The sequence below is a fragment of the Odocoileus virginianus genome, chromosome 2, assembly GCF_023699985.2.
Source record: "Odocoileus virginianus isolate 20LAN1187 ecotype Illinois chromosome 2, Ovbor_1.2, whole genome shotgun sequence".
NCBI lineage: Eukaryota > Metazoa > Chordata > Mammalia > Artiodactyla > Cervidae > Odocoileus > Odocoileus virginianus.
This window is the reverse complement of record NC_069675.1, coordinates 28,200,068-28,214,917: the sequence shown is the minus strand read 5'-3', so window position 1 is coordinate 28,214,917 and position 14,850 is coordinate 28,200,068. Positions and strand designations below refer to the sequence as shown.

The window sequence follows — 14,850 nt, the reverse complement described above, 5'->3', positions numbered from 1 at the left end:
TTCATCTCCTACAGGGATGAGGAAAGGGCAGTACCTGACTGCTGAAAGTAGGTAGGTAGGGACCTAGAGAAAAGAGCTCAGTCAACCCTCCAGCACTTCACTGATGCCTAAGGCCTGAAATTCCTGAGCTTTTCTTGGATTCTGTGGGCCTCACCCTCACCTCCACCTCACTGATGCCTAAGGCCTGAAATTCCTGAGCTTTTCTTGGATTCTGTGGAGGAAAGCAGCCCACTTCTCATCCAGCAGGCCCTGAAGCACCAGGCTTCAGCTTCCTCCACCCTGCCATGTCAAGGACCGTTCCTCCAAACTGCTTCACATTCTCTCAAAATACATGATCTCTGTTGGCTGTTATCTCTTCTCTTGATTGTATGTGTGTGTGTATATAGGTGTGTGTGCCTGGGTAGAAGAGATAGTTATGCCTTTTTATTTGACAAGGAAGGAGTGATAATAAATGCATGCGTTCCATTGGCTTTGGCAGTAAGCGGTCAAGACAGTTCCCCTACCCTCACACACTGGGTGATATTATATTTCCTTTGAAATGCATACTTTCAATGAATGCCATGAGTTTAATAATGGTTTGTTTACTATTACTAAACGGACTCAGTTAAAATTAAATGGGTTTTAGTCCAGGTTAGGCATCCTGAGGGGTAAGTAGCCTGGTATGTGAAGTAGCACAAAGCTGTTGATTCTGACAACTTTTGCCTTTGTTCTCATTGCTTTTTATGGAGAAGGTTTTTGGAGATACTTATTCTGCCATTTTCATTGATGTCACCTCATCCATCCCATTTTATAAATAAAAGTGATTCACAGCTTGGAACATCCTATCCTTCACCATGAATGGAAAAGGTTCCAAGATATAGAATTAGCCCAGGGCCATGATTTATGTCTGTCCTAAACATGCATTCCCAGAGCAGACTTGCGGGTTTAGTTTAGATCCACAAACTTGTAAACGGCAGGGAGTAAACTACTTTGATCCCCATGGTGGGAGATTTTGGCACTCGGTATGAAGAAATGATGCTTGCTAGGAGAATATCATCCCAGATGTTCTGGAAATCAATGCCTTGAGCCTTAGTATTACATTAATTTACATCTCTACCAGCAGTTAAAATAGTGACCATTTCAGGAAATCTGTATTAATCTTGTTTAGCATTGTTAATTTGATAGTGAAAGAATGATATTTTAATTTAATCCATAGGATCTGAGGCTACACATTCTAATTATTTGTTAGCTAGTTTCTTGTGGCTTTTCTTACACACTTTCTGGTCACATTCTTCACCTAGTTATCTAGTGGGTGGAGTTGTAACATATTTTTAAAAAATTTTTTTTGGTGTGGACCATTTTTTAAGTCTTTATTGAATTTGTTACAATATTGCTTCTGTTTTATGTCTCGGGATTTTTTTTTGGCATGTGGGATCTATGACCCGGGATCGCACCCCTTGCACTGGAAGGCAGAATCTTTTTTTTAAATTTTATTTATTTATTTTTGGCTGTGCTGGGTCTTCATTGCTGTGTGTGAGCTTTCTCTAGTTGCGGGGAACAGGAGCTACTCTCTAGTTGTGGTGTGTGAGCTTCTCATTGCTGTGGCTTCTCTTGTTGGAGTGTATAGGCTATAGAGTGCAGGCTCAGTAGTTATGTGAAAGGGATTAGTTGCCTTGTGGCACGTGGACTCTTCCTGGACCAGGGATCGAACCTGTGTCTCCTGAATTGGCAGGCAGATTCCTAATCACTGGACCACCAGGGAAGTTCCTAACATTCTTCTTTTGTTGCTTTGTATATACTCCAGAGTGAAGAAATAGTAATGCTTGTATTTGCTGAAGTTTTTCAGGAATTTTGGCTTTTACTTTTGTGTTTTCATATTTACACAAGTTTAAAATGTAAAATGTTTATATCATCAGATCAGAGAGTTTGTAATTACCTTCTGGAATGTAAGTTCCATGAAAGAAAGGACTGTCTTATTCACTGATGCCCCCAGCCCCAAGTACAGTGCTTCAAAAATGTGCTGAATGAATGAATGAAATTTTTGTATCCTTTCCTTTTCCATTTCTCCCTTAAAAATTTAAAAAATTCCCTCTAGAGATATATTGTCACTTTTAATTCTCTTCAGTTTGGGGGGGCATTTTTTTTTTAAACAAATGTATCACTCTTTTAAAATGTGTCATGTGTAAGATCACAGTGTCACTTTGAGCCATGTTGACTTAGGACAGGTTGCCTCACCATTGGTATACATGAAACCTACAGTCACCAGAAATCTGACCTGTAGATCAGAGTGCAAAACAGTATGATGAGATACAGACATTCACTGAGTCACTTTAAACCCTTTAGAGAATAAGGCAAATTATAAAAGATGGATACTTACAAGTATATCTCCTCCTCCTTCTTTCCATCATCTGTGAAAACTAGCTCATTGAAATGTATTAATCATTTATACCTAGAATCCCTAGGGGCAGCCTATCAAAAGAATGAAGAACCATGTGAAAATGTGGCAGATCACTACACCATTTTTTCGTTGTAAAAAGTACAGTAACTTTGAATTTTAAAGTCCTCTAGGATCTTATGTGCCTGAAAGTCCCTCCATGTGGACAAGCCATTATCACTTGTTAAAACACACAGCCTTTTTGTTTATGTCGGGAATTCCGTAGATGAATTACACATTGTCCCTAAGGTATATGTGCCTCTCAGGAGAGGCGGTTGCAAAGGGATCTGTCTTGTTGGAAGATGGTTTCTAATCTTTAGATTACCAATATAAGGTTGTATACTTATTGGCTACTTCAGTTATTGATGAAATAATGATAATAATTGATTATGGCTGGGGTGGATGCATGCATGCTCAGTCATGTCCCACTCTTTGCCACCCGGATCAGTAGAATATTTTTGTGTGTAGGAAAGACTGAGGGGAGTGCTTGTGTGAGCATTTTGCAATAGACACCAGAAGATATGTTCTACCAAAAATAAAAAAGGGCCCTTTTGTACTCACAGAAAAAAATTGTATTTTGAAACTTGTACCAGTCACCATTTTCCTTTTAACACCGGGATAATAATGACCAAGTCCTGCAGATCCTGAGATCCAATGCAAACACACAGTTCCCTCAAAGCAAGTTTTTTTTTTTTTTTTTTTTTCTGCATGGCAGGTATGTGAGAGCTTTATTTCCCTAACCAGTGATTGAACCTGTGCCCCTTGCATTGGAAACATGGAGTCTTAACCATTTGAGTCTTAACCTGGAAGTCCCCAGGATTTTTTCCAAGAGTAGAAAACAAACTTCAACAAATCATAGTCATTCTTATCAAAGCAAAGTAGACAAAGTAAAACTTGCCATTTGCAGTTTCTCCTCCCCTCATCCTTCCCTTTAATTCTTGACCTGCAAAAAAATTGCATGAATTTTGTTCCCTCCTGAATGCATTTCACAATTTGGGCGTTAAGGATAGCAGATATCCTGTACAACTTCTTTGAACATATAGGGAATACTGATGACTTTATTTAATACTCCCACTCAGGTAAGAAGGAGTAAGGAAGATTTTGTTTTTCTAAGTCTATTTTCCCCAATATCTATGAACCATAGCATCAGTGCTTTTCTTGTCTCTTGCTGGTGGAAGTATACAGAATACAACCTCTTACAAAGCCACCAAAGTATTGACCCACCAAAACTGTTTCTATCTGTTAGCCAATTAATTTCATTGTTCGAGAACTCTCCTAAAGTAATAATTTATTTACAATAATATTCATCTATGCAAAGAATATCATCAAGGGATTGTTTATAATAGCAAGATGATGATAGCAACAATTTCATATCTAGGAGAAAGAAATAATTTTAAAAGAATATTACATATTTACACAGAGGAATATTTTACAGCCATTAAAATAATTACTGTTAAAATTATGAAATAGCACCAGAAATGTTTATGAACTAAGTTAGCAATCCCCAGCCTTTTTGGCACCAGGGACCAGTTTCATGGAAGGCAATTTTTCCAAGGAATGGGTAGTGAGCAGGGGAGATCCCTGATCTAATGCATAGTGAAAAAATCATGATGAAAGTCATATAAGAAAAATTATGTTATTAAAAACAGGAAATGCAGCAAAATGCTTTTAGTGGCTATGCTGAGATGTTGTGATTAAGGGTGGGTGTTTGCTTCCTTTCTTTTGCATTGCTACTATAATTTTTTAAAATACAGTTTTTAAAAGTTAGAAAAATAGTTTGAAGAAAGGAGCCATATGGTCATTGGTCAACATAAATATATTTCATTACTTTAATAAAGATAATGCCATTACTACTACTTAATTAGGACTCAGTCATTCATGTGATTTGGGACTTCCAACAATGATTTGCTGAGCAGATTCTTTTCAATTATTTCTCACAGTTGCATATAAAATGAAAAAATGAGAGGCATATGCATCTTATCCTGGCAGTAGAAATAAAATCTTACAATGTCAAATGAAAAAAATGGGTTTCTTTTATTTGATGTCAGAAGTATTTCAAGATGTTTCTGTATGTCTTAAAACCTGACAAGCCTATAAAGAATAGGAAAAGATCAGATAAACAGGAAAGAGTCTGTCCAGACACAAATGAGCGTTATGTGATTTATATGTTTTAGTCACATTTGATAGAAGTTTGAAAAGGGGAGAGCAGATTCATGGCATACTGTCTGCATTAAAACTAACATTATGGGGACTTCCCTGGTGGTCCAGTGATTAGCACTTCACCTTCCAATACAGGGGGTGGGGGTTCAATCCCTTGTTGAGGAGTTAAAGTCCCACATGCTTCACAGCCAAAAAACTAAACATAAAACAGAAGCAATATTGTAACAGACTCCAATAAAGACTTTAAAAATGGCCCACATCAAGAAATCTTTATAAAAAAAAATACTAGCATTATGCAAGAATGCTGAACCATTTCAGTCATTTCTGCAATTAAGGAATTAATTCGATTAAAAACTCAGCTTAAAATCCTGTGAGGAGCAGAAAAATAATTAGTAAACATGGTCACATTGAAAAAAAGCCAAATAGATGTCTGTTTGAATGGAATCTGAAAGTTAAGATGATTAAAACAGGTCCCAGTGTCAGTCTTCTCAAAGAGTTCACTTGTAGGTAACATTTTTGGAAAAATCAGTTCAGTTCAGTTCAGTCGCTCAGTCGTGTCCAACTCTTTGCGACCGCATGAACCGCAGCACGCCAGGCCTCCCTGTCCATCACCAACTCCTGGAGTTTACCCAAACTCATGTCCATTGAGGCAGTGATGCCATCCAGCCATCTCATCCTCTGTCTTCCCCTTCTTCTTCTGTCCTCAATCTTTCCCAGCATCAGGGTCTTTTCAAATGCGTCAGCTCTTCGCAAAGTATTGGAGTTTCAGCTTCAACATCAGTCCTTTCAATAAACACTCAGCATTGATCTCCTTTAGGATGGAGATCTCCTTTAGGTTGGATCTCCTTGCAGTCCAAGGGACTCTCAAGAGACTTCTCCAACACCACAGTTCAAAAGCATCAATTCTTCACCACTCAGACTTCTTTATGGTCCAACTCTCACATCCATACACAACTACTGGAAAAACCATAACTTTGACTATACAGACCTTTGTTGTCAGAGTAATCTCTGCTTTTTAATATGCTGTCTAAACTGGTCATAACTTTCCTTCCAAGGAGTAAGCATCTTTTAATTTCATGGCTGTAGTCACCATCTGCAGTGATTTTGCAGTCCAAAAAAATAAAGGCAGCCACTCTTTCCACTGTTTCCCCATCTATTTGCCACGAAGTGATGGGACCAGATGCCATGATCTTAGTTTTCTGAATGTTGAGATTTAAGTCAACTTTTTCACTCTCCTCTTTCACTTTCATCAAGATGTTCTTTAGTTCTTCACTTTCTGCCATAAGGGTGGTGTCATCTGCATATCTGAGATTACTGATATTTCTCCCAGCAATCTTGATTCCAGCTTGTGCTTCAATCCAGCCCAGTGTTTCTCATGATCTACTCTGCATATAAGTTAAATAAAGTGTAAGTGAAGTCACTCAGTTGTGTCTGACTCTGCAACCCCATGGACTGTAGCCCACCAGGCTCCTCCATCCATGGAATTTTCTAGGCAAGGGTACTGGAGTGGGTTGCCATTTCCTTCTCCAGGGGATCAGCAGGGTGACGATATACAGCCTTGACATACTCCTTTTCCTATTTGGAACCAGTCTGTGTTCCATGTCCAGTTCTAACTGTTGCTTTCTGACCTGAATACAGAAAAATATAACCTTTCAAATATAACTACAGATGTACTAGGGTTTTTTAAGAAGTATGGAGCTTCAGAGATACCATCAATTCTTCAAATTTATTTGTTTATTTGACTGTGCTGGGTCTTAATTGCAGCATGTGAGATCAGGGTTTGAACCTGGGCTCCCTACATTGGGAGTACAGAGTCATAGCCACTGGACCACCAGGGAAGTCCCAGTACTGTCAGTTTTTAATTTCACAAATGTGGATAACTTTTGGCCCCTGCCAAGTTTACTTCTACCCTATCCACCAGCATACTTGTCTCCTTTCTCCTCTGAACCTTTAGATGTATTCTTAGAGAATTCTAGAATTTCCTGAGTTGGATACACCCTGCCACATGCTTCCTCCTGAATTCCCAAAGAGGCACTTCTAGCTCCTCTATGTGCCCTCCCACACACAGGGCTCTCCCCTCCTTGCTGGGGTACCTCTTTTCTTCTGGGCAGTGTGGTCCAGTTATCACACCACCCACCCCACCAAATTTGGGTGAGATCATTTTTGCCACCATGTCTAGTGATTTCAGTTTATGTTGTGTATTTCTTATGTTTTGCATGTGTGTGTATATATAGACATTTGGGGCTATACATTTTATTTTATCTCTGACTTTTTCTCTTCTCAAGTATGATTTGTTGAAACTTGTTTGTGCCTAGGATCAATAGAGACAGACTATGTGCTCTTTCTAGGTTCCCTTTAGCTTTATGATTTTAAAAGGAAAATAGCTTAAAGCTAAGTACTGACACCTCCCAGCACCAAGAAGCATTGGTTTAGGGTCCATTGTAATGACCTTATCTTAACTTATTATATCTGGTTGTTGTTGTTCAGTCACTAAATTGTGTCCGACCCTGCTTCCCCATGGACTACAGCACACCAGGCTTCCCTGTCCTTCACTACCTCCCTGAGTTTGTTCAAACTCATGTCCCATTGTGTCAGTGATGCATCCAACCATTTCATCCTCTGTCGCCCCCTTCTCCTCCTGCCTTCAATCTGTCCCAGCATCAGGGTCTTTTCCAATGAGTCAGCTCTTTGAATCAGGTGGCCCAAGTATTGGAGCTTCAGCATCAGTCCTTCCAATGAATATTCAGGGTTGATTTCCTTTAGGATTGACTGGTTTGATCTCCTTGCTGCCCAGGGGACTCTTAAGAGTCTTCAGCACCCCAGTTCAAAAGCATCAATTCTTCTGCACTCACCTTATTTATGGTCCAACTCTCACATTTGTACATGACTACTGGAAAAACTGTAGCTTTGACTATATGGACCTTTGTCAGCAAAGTGATGTCTCTGCTTTTTAATAAGCTGAATAGGTTTGTCATTGCTTTCCTTCTAAAAAGCAAGCATCTTGTAATTTTGTGGCTACAGTCAGGACTGATCCAGACAAGGGTCAGACAATTTCCAGACAAGGTCACACTATGAGATACTGTGAACTCCAAATTCGCAGGTCTTAAGAATTTTGAGGGAATGTCATTCAGCATTCAGCATAATGAAACACACCTAAAACTCAGAGGATTTATAGATTTTTGGAGAACTTAATTCAGTACACATCTTGGGATAACCTCATCTACCCTCACAGTGTTTCAGAGGTACCTGGCACCTTTCATTTCCTGAGCAGTGTTGTATACATAAGCCAGTCCCATCCTCTCAGCCCTGGAGGGTTGGAGGTAGTGGTGGCAAGGCTTTAGCAGATGCCTACAATGGTACTGAGCATTATGGTGCAAGGAATTAGAACCAAATAAGTCAAGAAGTTCAAGATCAAGGCCATAGTATGTCTTCATACCATGTGTCTTCTCCTTATCCTTTGTTTTGAACCCACCCTGCCCTCCCACCCCCGCCCCACTGTTGAACTGATTCCATTTCCCCTCACATTCAGAGCCATCCTGGACCAAGCCCTCTTCTCTCCTTTCAGCTCTTCCCACTCTGCCCATCGTCCTCGGATGGGGCAGAAACAGGAACTCTGTTGAAGCTGCTTCCCACCCATTGCAGGACCCTGGCCTGATCATTACTTCTCACTTAAAACAGGATTCCTGTGGCTTCTGGAATTAGAACCTAGGTCTGTATCAACTTCCTTAATGTTCCCCACTTAAGAGGTCCCATGTGACACATGGGGGCCAAATAGCATTCAGTAATTTCTTTCTGTCCCGAGTCTTAGGCCCTTTGATTCAGATGACCATGCACATGCAGGAAGGCCGCTGGATGGCATGGGCACATATCAGGGCCTCGCCAGGCCTGGCACCTGACTCTCAAGCAGCTCACGACTTAGAAGCTTAGAAGTGAAAGCCACAGGAGGCTTGTGGGGAAAGGGTAGTGTTCACAGTGTTTCTTAGCCATTCCACAGATGGATGGCCGGGCTGTCAAAGGCATGGAGTCAGTGGTGACACCCTCAGCAGCATCTTTTGCCCCAGCTGCCACTCCAGCTTGAGAACTTGCGTTTATTATGGCCAAACCAAGGGGACTCTGTGCAAACCATTCCTGTTCACACTCCCCTGACTTTCTATCCTGTGTGCTTATGGTGGCTCAGACTTCTGTAGTGAAGAAGCCTTGCCCTGACAGCGGTCTCTGTCCCACAGGTGCATCAGGTTGAAGACACTGCTGTTTCATTTCTCTGCCATGAGTTGTAAAATGATGAGACACATCCCTTGATTATCAGACTTGTGCTTGACTGATAATAACAGACTTCATTCATGGTGGATAATTGAGAATGGCAGCCCTAATTGTGCTGCTGTGCCACAAAAGGAAAACAGGGTTTTGAAAGCCTTGCTCTTAAATCCTGCAGAGGGGCCACATTTGGGTGCTTATTCAGCCAAATCCATTGGGCTAACCTGTGGCTCAGTCTCATATGTGTCACAAGGATCTTATGGAATACATTTCTGTTCTAATCTTTCTGCTCATTTTATCTTTTTTCCCTACCCCCTTTTTCACTTACCCAATTTCCATATTTATTTATCTATGCACTAAGAATAACTTTTTTTCTTATTTCAAGGACACTCAAGTCCATCATAGAAAAATTAGAAACAGCCAATAAGCAAAAAAAAAAAAAAAAAAGTCTTTTTACTCAACATGTCACCACCTGGAGAAAACTGCTGTTGGTGAACATTTCTTTCCCAATTTTTTAATGCACATTTTTTAAAGCTTGTTTTGTTCACTTAACAATATTTGGGAGTATTCACTTAACAATACTTGGGAGTAGACTTTATGTCCATAGAAATTGATCAGCTTGGATGACTGGATGGAAGAATCACAGTTTATTTCACCAGGCACATGTCATTGGTCATTTCTTTCATTTCTGATTTTTCAACTTTTAGAAACAGTGTTGTAGGGAATGTCTTTGTGACCAAACATTTGTACACATTATCAATTGTTTTCTTAGGAAGAATTCCTAAAAATGGAATTGCTAGGTCAATATAACAAATATATATTGTCTTTAACTTTGTATTGTGAAAACTTTAAATATATATACCATATAAAGAGAACTCGCGTTCAAAAATGACCAAAAACTTGGCCAGTCTACACCCCCATCTACTTCCCCTAGTTCCTGCGTTATTCAGAGACAGATCTAAAACATCATGCCAGAAAGATTATTTTTTTCTGTCAAATAGCACTGGTATTTGAAAATGGGAGAGGAAAGGAAGTGAATTGCTGGAAAGGAAAAAAAAGGTTAACATTTTGTCTACATTATCTACTGTGGTGTTTGGGCTGTATTCATTTTCCTGCCATATCTGGGCTCAGGACTCATTATTTGTCTTCTGGATTCCTGCAACAATCAGGAGTAACCAGACTCTTATTTTCTTTCTCTCCCTTTGGATAGGTATATGTGTTTTTAAGCTGTTTCAAGCTTGCCAAATTATGCTTCAGAAAGGCTAATCAAATTAACAGTTCTGCCAGAGTCAGGTAGGAGTATCCACACTGTGGATAAAGTTTTAGTTTCTTGGGAATTAACTGGAGGTTAGGACTTGGGGCTTTCACTGCAGTGGCACAGGTTCAATCCCTTGTCTGGGAACCAAGATCCTGCAAGCCAAGCTGTGCATGCCCTGGGCTCCACCCCACCCCCGCAAAAGGTTTTGGCTTCTCCCTCCCTTCTTCCTTTTTTCCTCCCTTTATCTCTTTCTTTCTTTCCTGACCCCCACAAAAGTATATCTCATTGTTCTTTGAATGAGAACTTAGTTTGTTATTAATGACCTTAGAGCTCCGCCCCCCTCACCTTGCAGTTTCCTCACTCCTTTTCCTCTCTGTGAGTTGCCTTTTGCTGACTTTTCTATTGAGCTGTTTGTCTTTTCAAAATTGTGTTCATCTACTTATGTTAATCTCATGGCATTGTACGTAGGGCAGTGAATTGCTATGAATACTTTTTTGGGGGACTAAGAGAACATATGCTGCATGTGTGTGAAGGAATAAGTGTGTTTTATAAAACTAACAGCTCAGAGCAGTAAGTCACCCTCAGCAGAGGGACAAGAATGGAGTGAGGCCTGCTGGTGTGGGCAGGGGGCCTGGGAGAGAGGAGGGTATCCAGGCAGGGATGGGAGGCTTTCACATGTCATTTCCTCTGCAGTCCTCACAGTCATCCACAAGGCAGGTAGAGCAGGAAAAGCAGGTATTATTCCCATTTCACAGTGCCTGGTACCAGGGCACACCTTAACAAGAGCTTCCACGTCCCAATCCAGGGATTTTTCTACCATATCACACTGAGTCATATGTCTATTCATAAAAGGCAAGTAAAGCATCAAAATATATCAGCTATCACTATTTATGAGACAAAAACAATTTTTTTTCTACAGCGTGAAGGCCCAGGACCAGGTCATTATGACTTGAAAATACCTTCAGCAAGTTCTGTTACTTCTTGTTTTCAATCCAGAGTACCTCGATTCTTGCCTGCCTGTTCGGTAAGTGTCCTAAGAGACAGATATGGTTGTAGGTTTTGTGACTGATGCAGGGGGTGGGGTGGGCATTGGGAATGGGATGGGGGCAGTAGAGTTATATACAGTTCTAGTGTGCATGTGTGTGTGCTAAGTCGCTTTAATTGTGTACCACTCATTGTGACCCTACAGACTACAGTCCGCCAGGCTCGTCTGTCCATGGGATTCTCCAGCCATGAACACTAGAGTGGGTTGCCATGCCCTCCTCTGGGGGGTCTTCCCAAACCTGGGATCTAACCTGCGTCTCTTATGTCTCCTGCATTGGCAGGCAGGTTCTTTATCACTGGCACCACCTGGGAAGCCCCACAATTCTAATGTGTATACATTAAGATTGCTTGACAAGGCAGCAGAGTCTCGAGCTCACTAGATAAGCCCTCAGCCAGCTTCAGGCTCAAAGTGACTCCAGGCCCAAAGACCATGGCTGAAGAACGAGTCCAGCTGAGAACAGCCAGCACAGTGATTAGCTATCACTGTTATGTCCTGGTTGCTTCATGGGGAAACCTCTCTAACGAACAGAGGCCAGCAGTGGGCCCTTACAGAACTGCCGTACTTTGCGTATGTGCCTTCTGGGAACAGAAAGTCACAGAACAGAAGCATTATCATTGAACCAAAGGAGACCATTAAGTCCTGAGCCATCATCCTGCCCCCGAGGACTCAGGACAGACAGGGAAGAGGCTCGAGTCCATGGAGACACACAAGGAGGTAGATTCTGGGAGGGTGTGAGAGCCTCGGAGGCCTCGAGGAGACCAAGAAAGATGGCAAAAGCACAACACGGAGCTTATGAAAGTGGCTTGAGTTGTTTGTTTAATTATTAAAGTTTTCATTCCCGTGGTCTTGTTGTTCCTCAGTCTGAAAGTCCCCCGGACTCACTGGTTTGTAGCCTGATTTGAGATGGTTAATTCGGTCTTTCTCCGGAGGAAGACTGGGGAGGCCCCACCGGAAAGACTAAAAACAGACAGACAGCTGGAGGCTAGTGGCTCCCTTCAGCAGATCCTCACCCTTGTGGCACGATCATGATCCAAACAGATTTTCCTCCGAGCTCACGGGGCTGAGCTTCTTCAGGATGTTGGAGTCATGCTAACCAAAATCCCAAGAGACTGATGGAGAAGCTGGAAGGTGGTGGTATTCCTTTACAAGTGTCCAGCGAGGGGGCTGGTGTCTGGAGCCGCTGCTCCCTGGAGTGTCTCCCCTTGCAGGAAACTCGGAAGGAAGCCAAACAACAGCAGAGTTTGCTTGGTAGCAGTGACATCAGGGCTGGAGGACAGAGCCGGATGTTCCCAAGGTCTGAGGACTGCGGCTGGCAGCTTCCTGAAGGATGGCCTTTTGGGGTGCAGGCCCCCGAACCTCCTGTTCAGGCACTGGCCTTCCTGGACTCCACACACAGGCAGCTTCCTCATTAAAAGCACTAATAAGGGCTTCAGATTCCTTTGACGTCTGGCCAGGACTCGATTAGATTCCCAAGCTGCTCCTTTGCATTTGGCCAGGGAAACATCCTGTCATTTAAAGCAGCTTCTGCAGGCAGCTGATCTCATGCACCCTGGGCTGACCGCTCTGGTAATCTTGTTTGTACTCTCACTGCTTCCTGCAGAGATAGCAAACTGTAGGGAAGGATGGCAGTGACAAGCTGGTGATAATAGTGGTGGTAACTGGTGTGTGGAGCAGTACTTGCTGCCAGCCTGGCAGGTGCTGTCTGTCCCTGGCCCCCCCCCACCCCCATGAACCTCAAAACCTCAACTGATGGGTGAGGAGTAGGAAGCATGTGTCATATCGAGCCATTCATGGTGGGACTAGGACTTGAATCCAGGCCTGTCTGACATTAAGACCCTTTCCTTAACCATATATAGAGGTACTGTTGTCTCTCTAAGATAAAATTTTGGGGTATTCAAGAATATGTGCGTGCACCTCAGCATGGACAACACTGACGTAAGAAATAAATGAGAATGACATTCATTGGCATCTTACCATGACATAAGAGGCACTTTGTTTAAATAATTGGTTGAATAATTTTTCAAGAGTCATGTATGGGTGTGAGAGTTGGACTATAAAGAGAGCTGAGTGCTGAAGAGTTGATGCTTTTGAACTATGGTGTTGGAGCAGACTCTTGTGAGTCCCTTGGACAGCAAGGAGATCCAACCAGTCCATCCTAAAGGAAATCAGTCCTGAATATTCATTGGAAGGACTGATGCTGAAGCTGAAATTCCAGTACTTTGGCCAAGTGATACGAAGAACTGACTTATTGGAAAAGACCCTGATGCTGGGAAAGACTGAAGGCAGGAGGAGAAGGGGGTGACAGAGGATGAGATGGTTGGATGGCATCACTGACTTGATGGACATGAATTTGAGCAAACTCCAGGAGTTGGTGATGGACAGGGAAGCCTGGTGTGCTGCAGTCCATGGGGTCGCAAAGAGTCAGACATGACTGAACAGAACTGAGTTTTTCAAGCATTTCATCAAAATGAAAACAGGGCTTTTCAAAATTAGAACTCATCCATCCCTTGAGCCTGAGGTCCATGGGCCTTGGTAGTGCTGAATCTCACTCTCTTGGTACTGGGGAAGATGATGGAGACGCAGGAGTTGGGGCTTCTGAGGTCAGCTGTTCAGGTTCGGAATCCATCCTCTCCAACCCATGACCACTAGAGCGAAGTCACTGGGGGCACTGGCATTCGCAGGGACGGGGTGCCCCAGAGAAAGCGTGCCCTGAGGTGTGGGGGAGTGTAAGCCCACCTCCCCTGGGCTGTTGGTTGCTTGTCAGCGCTTCTCGCAGCACCTCTGCAGTCTTGGGGAGAGCCGGGGACAGGAGCAGGCCTCAGTCCCGAGGACAGGCTCCAGTCCTCAGGTGCACAGGCCTCAGCCCAGACCAGGGCAGCCCTTGTCTCCCTCGGTGGGGGTTTGCCAGCCATGCCTGAGTCCACAGCCAAGCTCAGGAGGCTCTGGGTTCTGGTGTCACTATATCATCACTTCCTGTTCTCTGTTGTGTTTTCAGAAAACCCCGGGCCCAGGAGCATATACCGCTTCAGCGCAGTTCCCCAAGCAGCCCCGTACCATAGCCAAAATGGGCCGAGAACACAGCCTTTTCTTCAATAACACAATTGGCTTTTAAAATAAATAAACCCCACCTTGGCCCTAAGCAACTCTTGAGTTTTAGTAAGTTCTATTTCGTCTCCTTTTTAGGAGAGTTTGACCACAGACCACATTCGATTGCCTGGCCTGACTGCCCAGCCCACTTATCTGGAATAGTTCCAGCAAAATGTCCAGTTCTCGCTCAGAAGTTTCCCGGTTTGAACAGTAAATTATATGCCTTCTCTGTGTATTGTCAGAGGCTGTGTCCCCAGAGGCTGTGTCCCTGGACTGCGCTCACAGCACCCGGACGGGCCTTGAGGTGTCAGATGGGCTCTGTGTGGCCTTGGACCCTCCAGCTGAGTCTCCACTGCCCTGAGGTTGTCATTCCTCATGGACTCCTGGAGGCTTCAACAAGGGCCATCCTGAACTTGACGGGAACCCAATAGTTTTTTCTCTATCTCATCTCCCTGAAAAGAACAATATTGATTCAGCCTGATGAGCACTTGTGGTTTCAAGTTAACAAAAATATTTTGACAGTATGCTCCGGGCCAGGAGCTGTGCTGGGGGTGGGGAGTGGGGGTTAAGACAAAGATGAATGAAGCATGTGACTGAATTTAGGGTGGGTTAAAGAGGAGACAAAGCCAGAAA

General features: G+C 42.9%; 1 protein-coding gene across 9 annotated transcripts in view; it reads left to right on the top strand.

The window, feature by feature from the left end:
• Nucleotides 1-14,698, top strand: part of STPG4 (sperm-tail PG-rich repeat containing 4) — a 34,465-nt gene extending 19,767 nt beyond the window's left edge. Inside the window, exons 6-8 of one of the 9 annotated variants that reach the window (XR_011491779.1) lie at nucleotides 10,038-10,120; nucleotides 11,005-11,109; nucleotides 14,314-14,698. Coding sequence is in view for 3 of the 9 variants with exons in the window: in XM_070477901.1 (XP_070334002.1) it covers nucleotides 11,005-11,109; nucleotides 14,126-14,242 (222 nt within the window). In the remaining 6 variants the exon portion in view is untranslated. Of the gene's footprint in view, nucleotides 1-8,138; nucleotides 8,283-10,037; nucleotides 10,121-11,004; nucleotides 11,110-11,410; nucleotides 14,104-14,125; nucleotides 14,281-14,313 lie in introns of those variants that run through there. The other 8 variants (XR_011491781.1, XR_011491775.1, XR_011491778.1 and 5 more) reach the window with 8 other exon arrangements.
• Nucleotides 14,699-14,850: the final 152 nt, after the last annotated feature.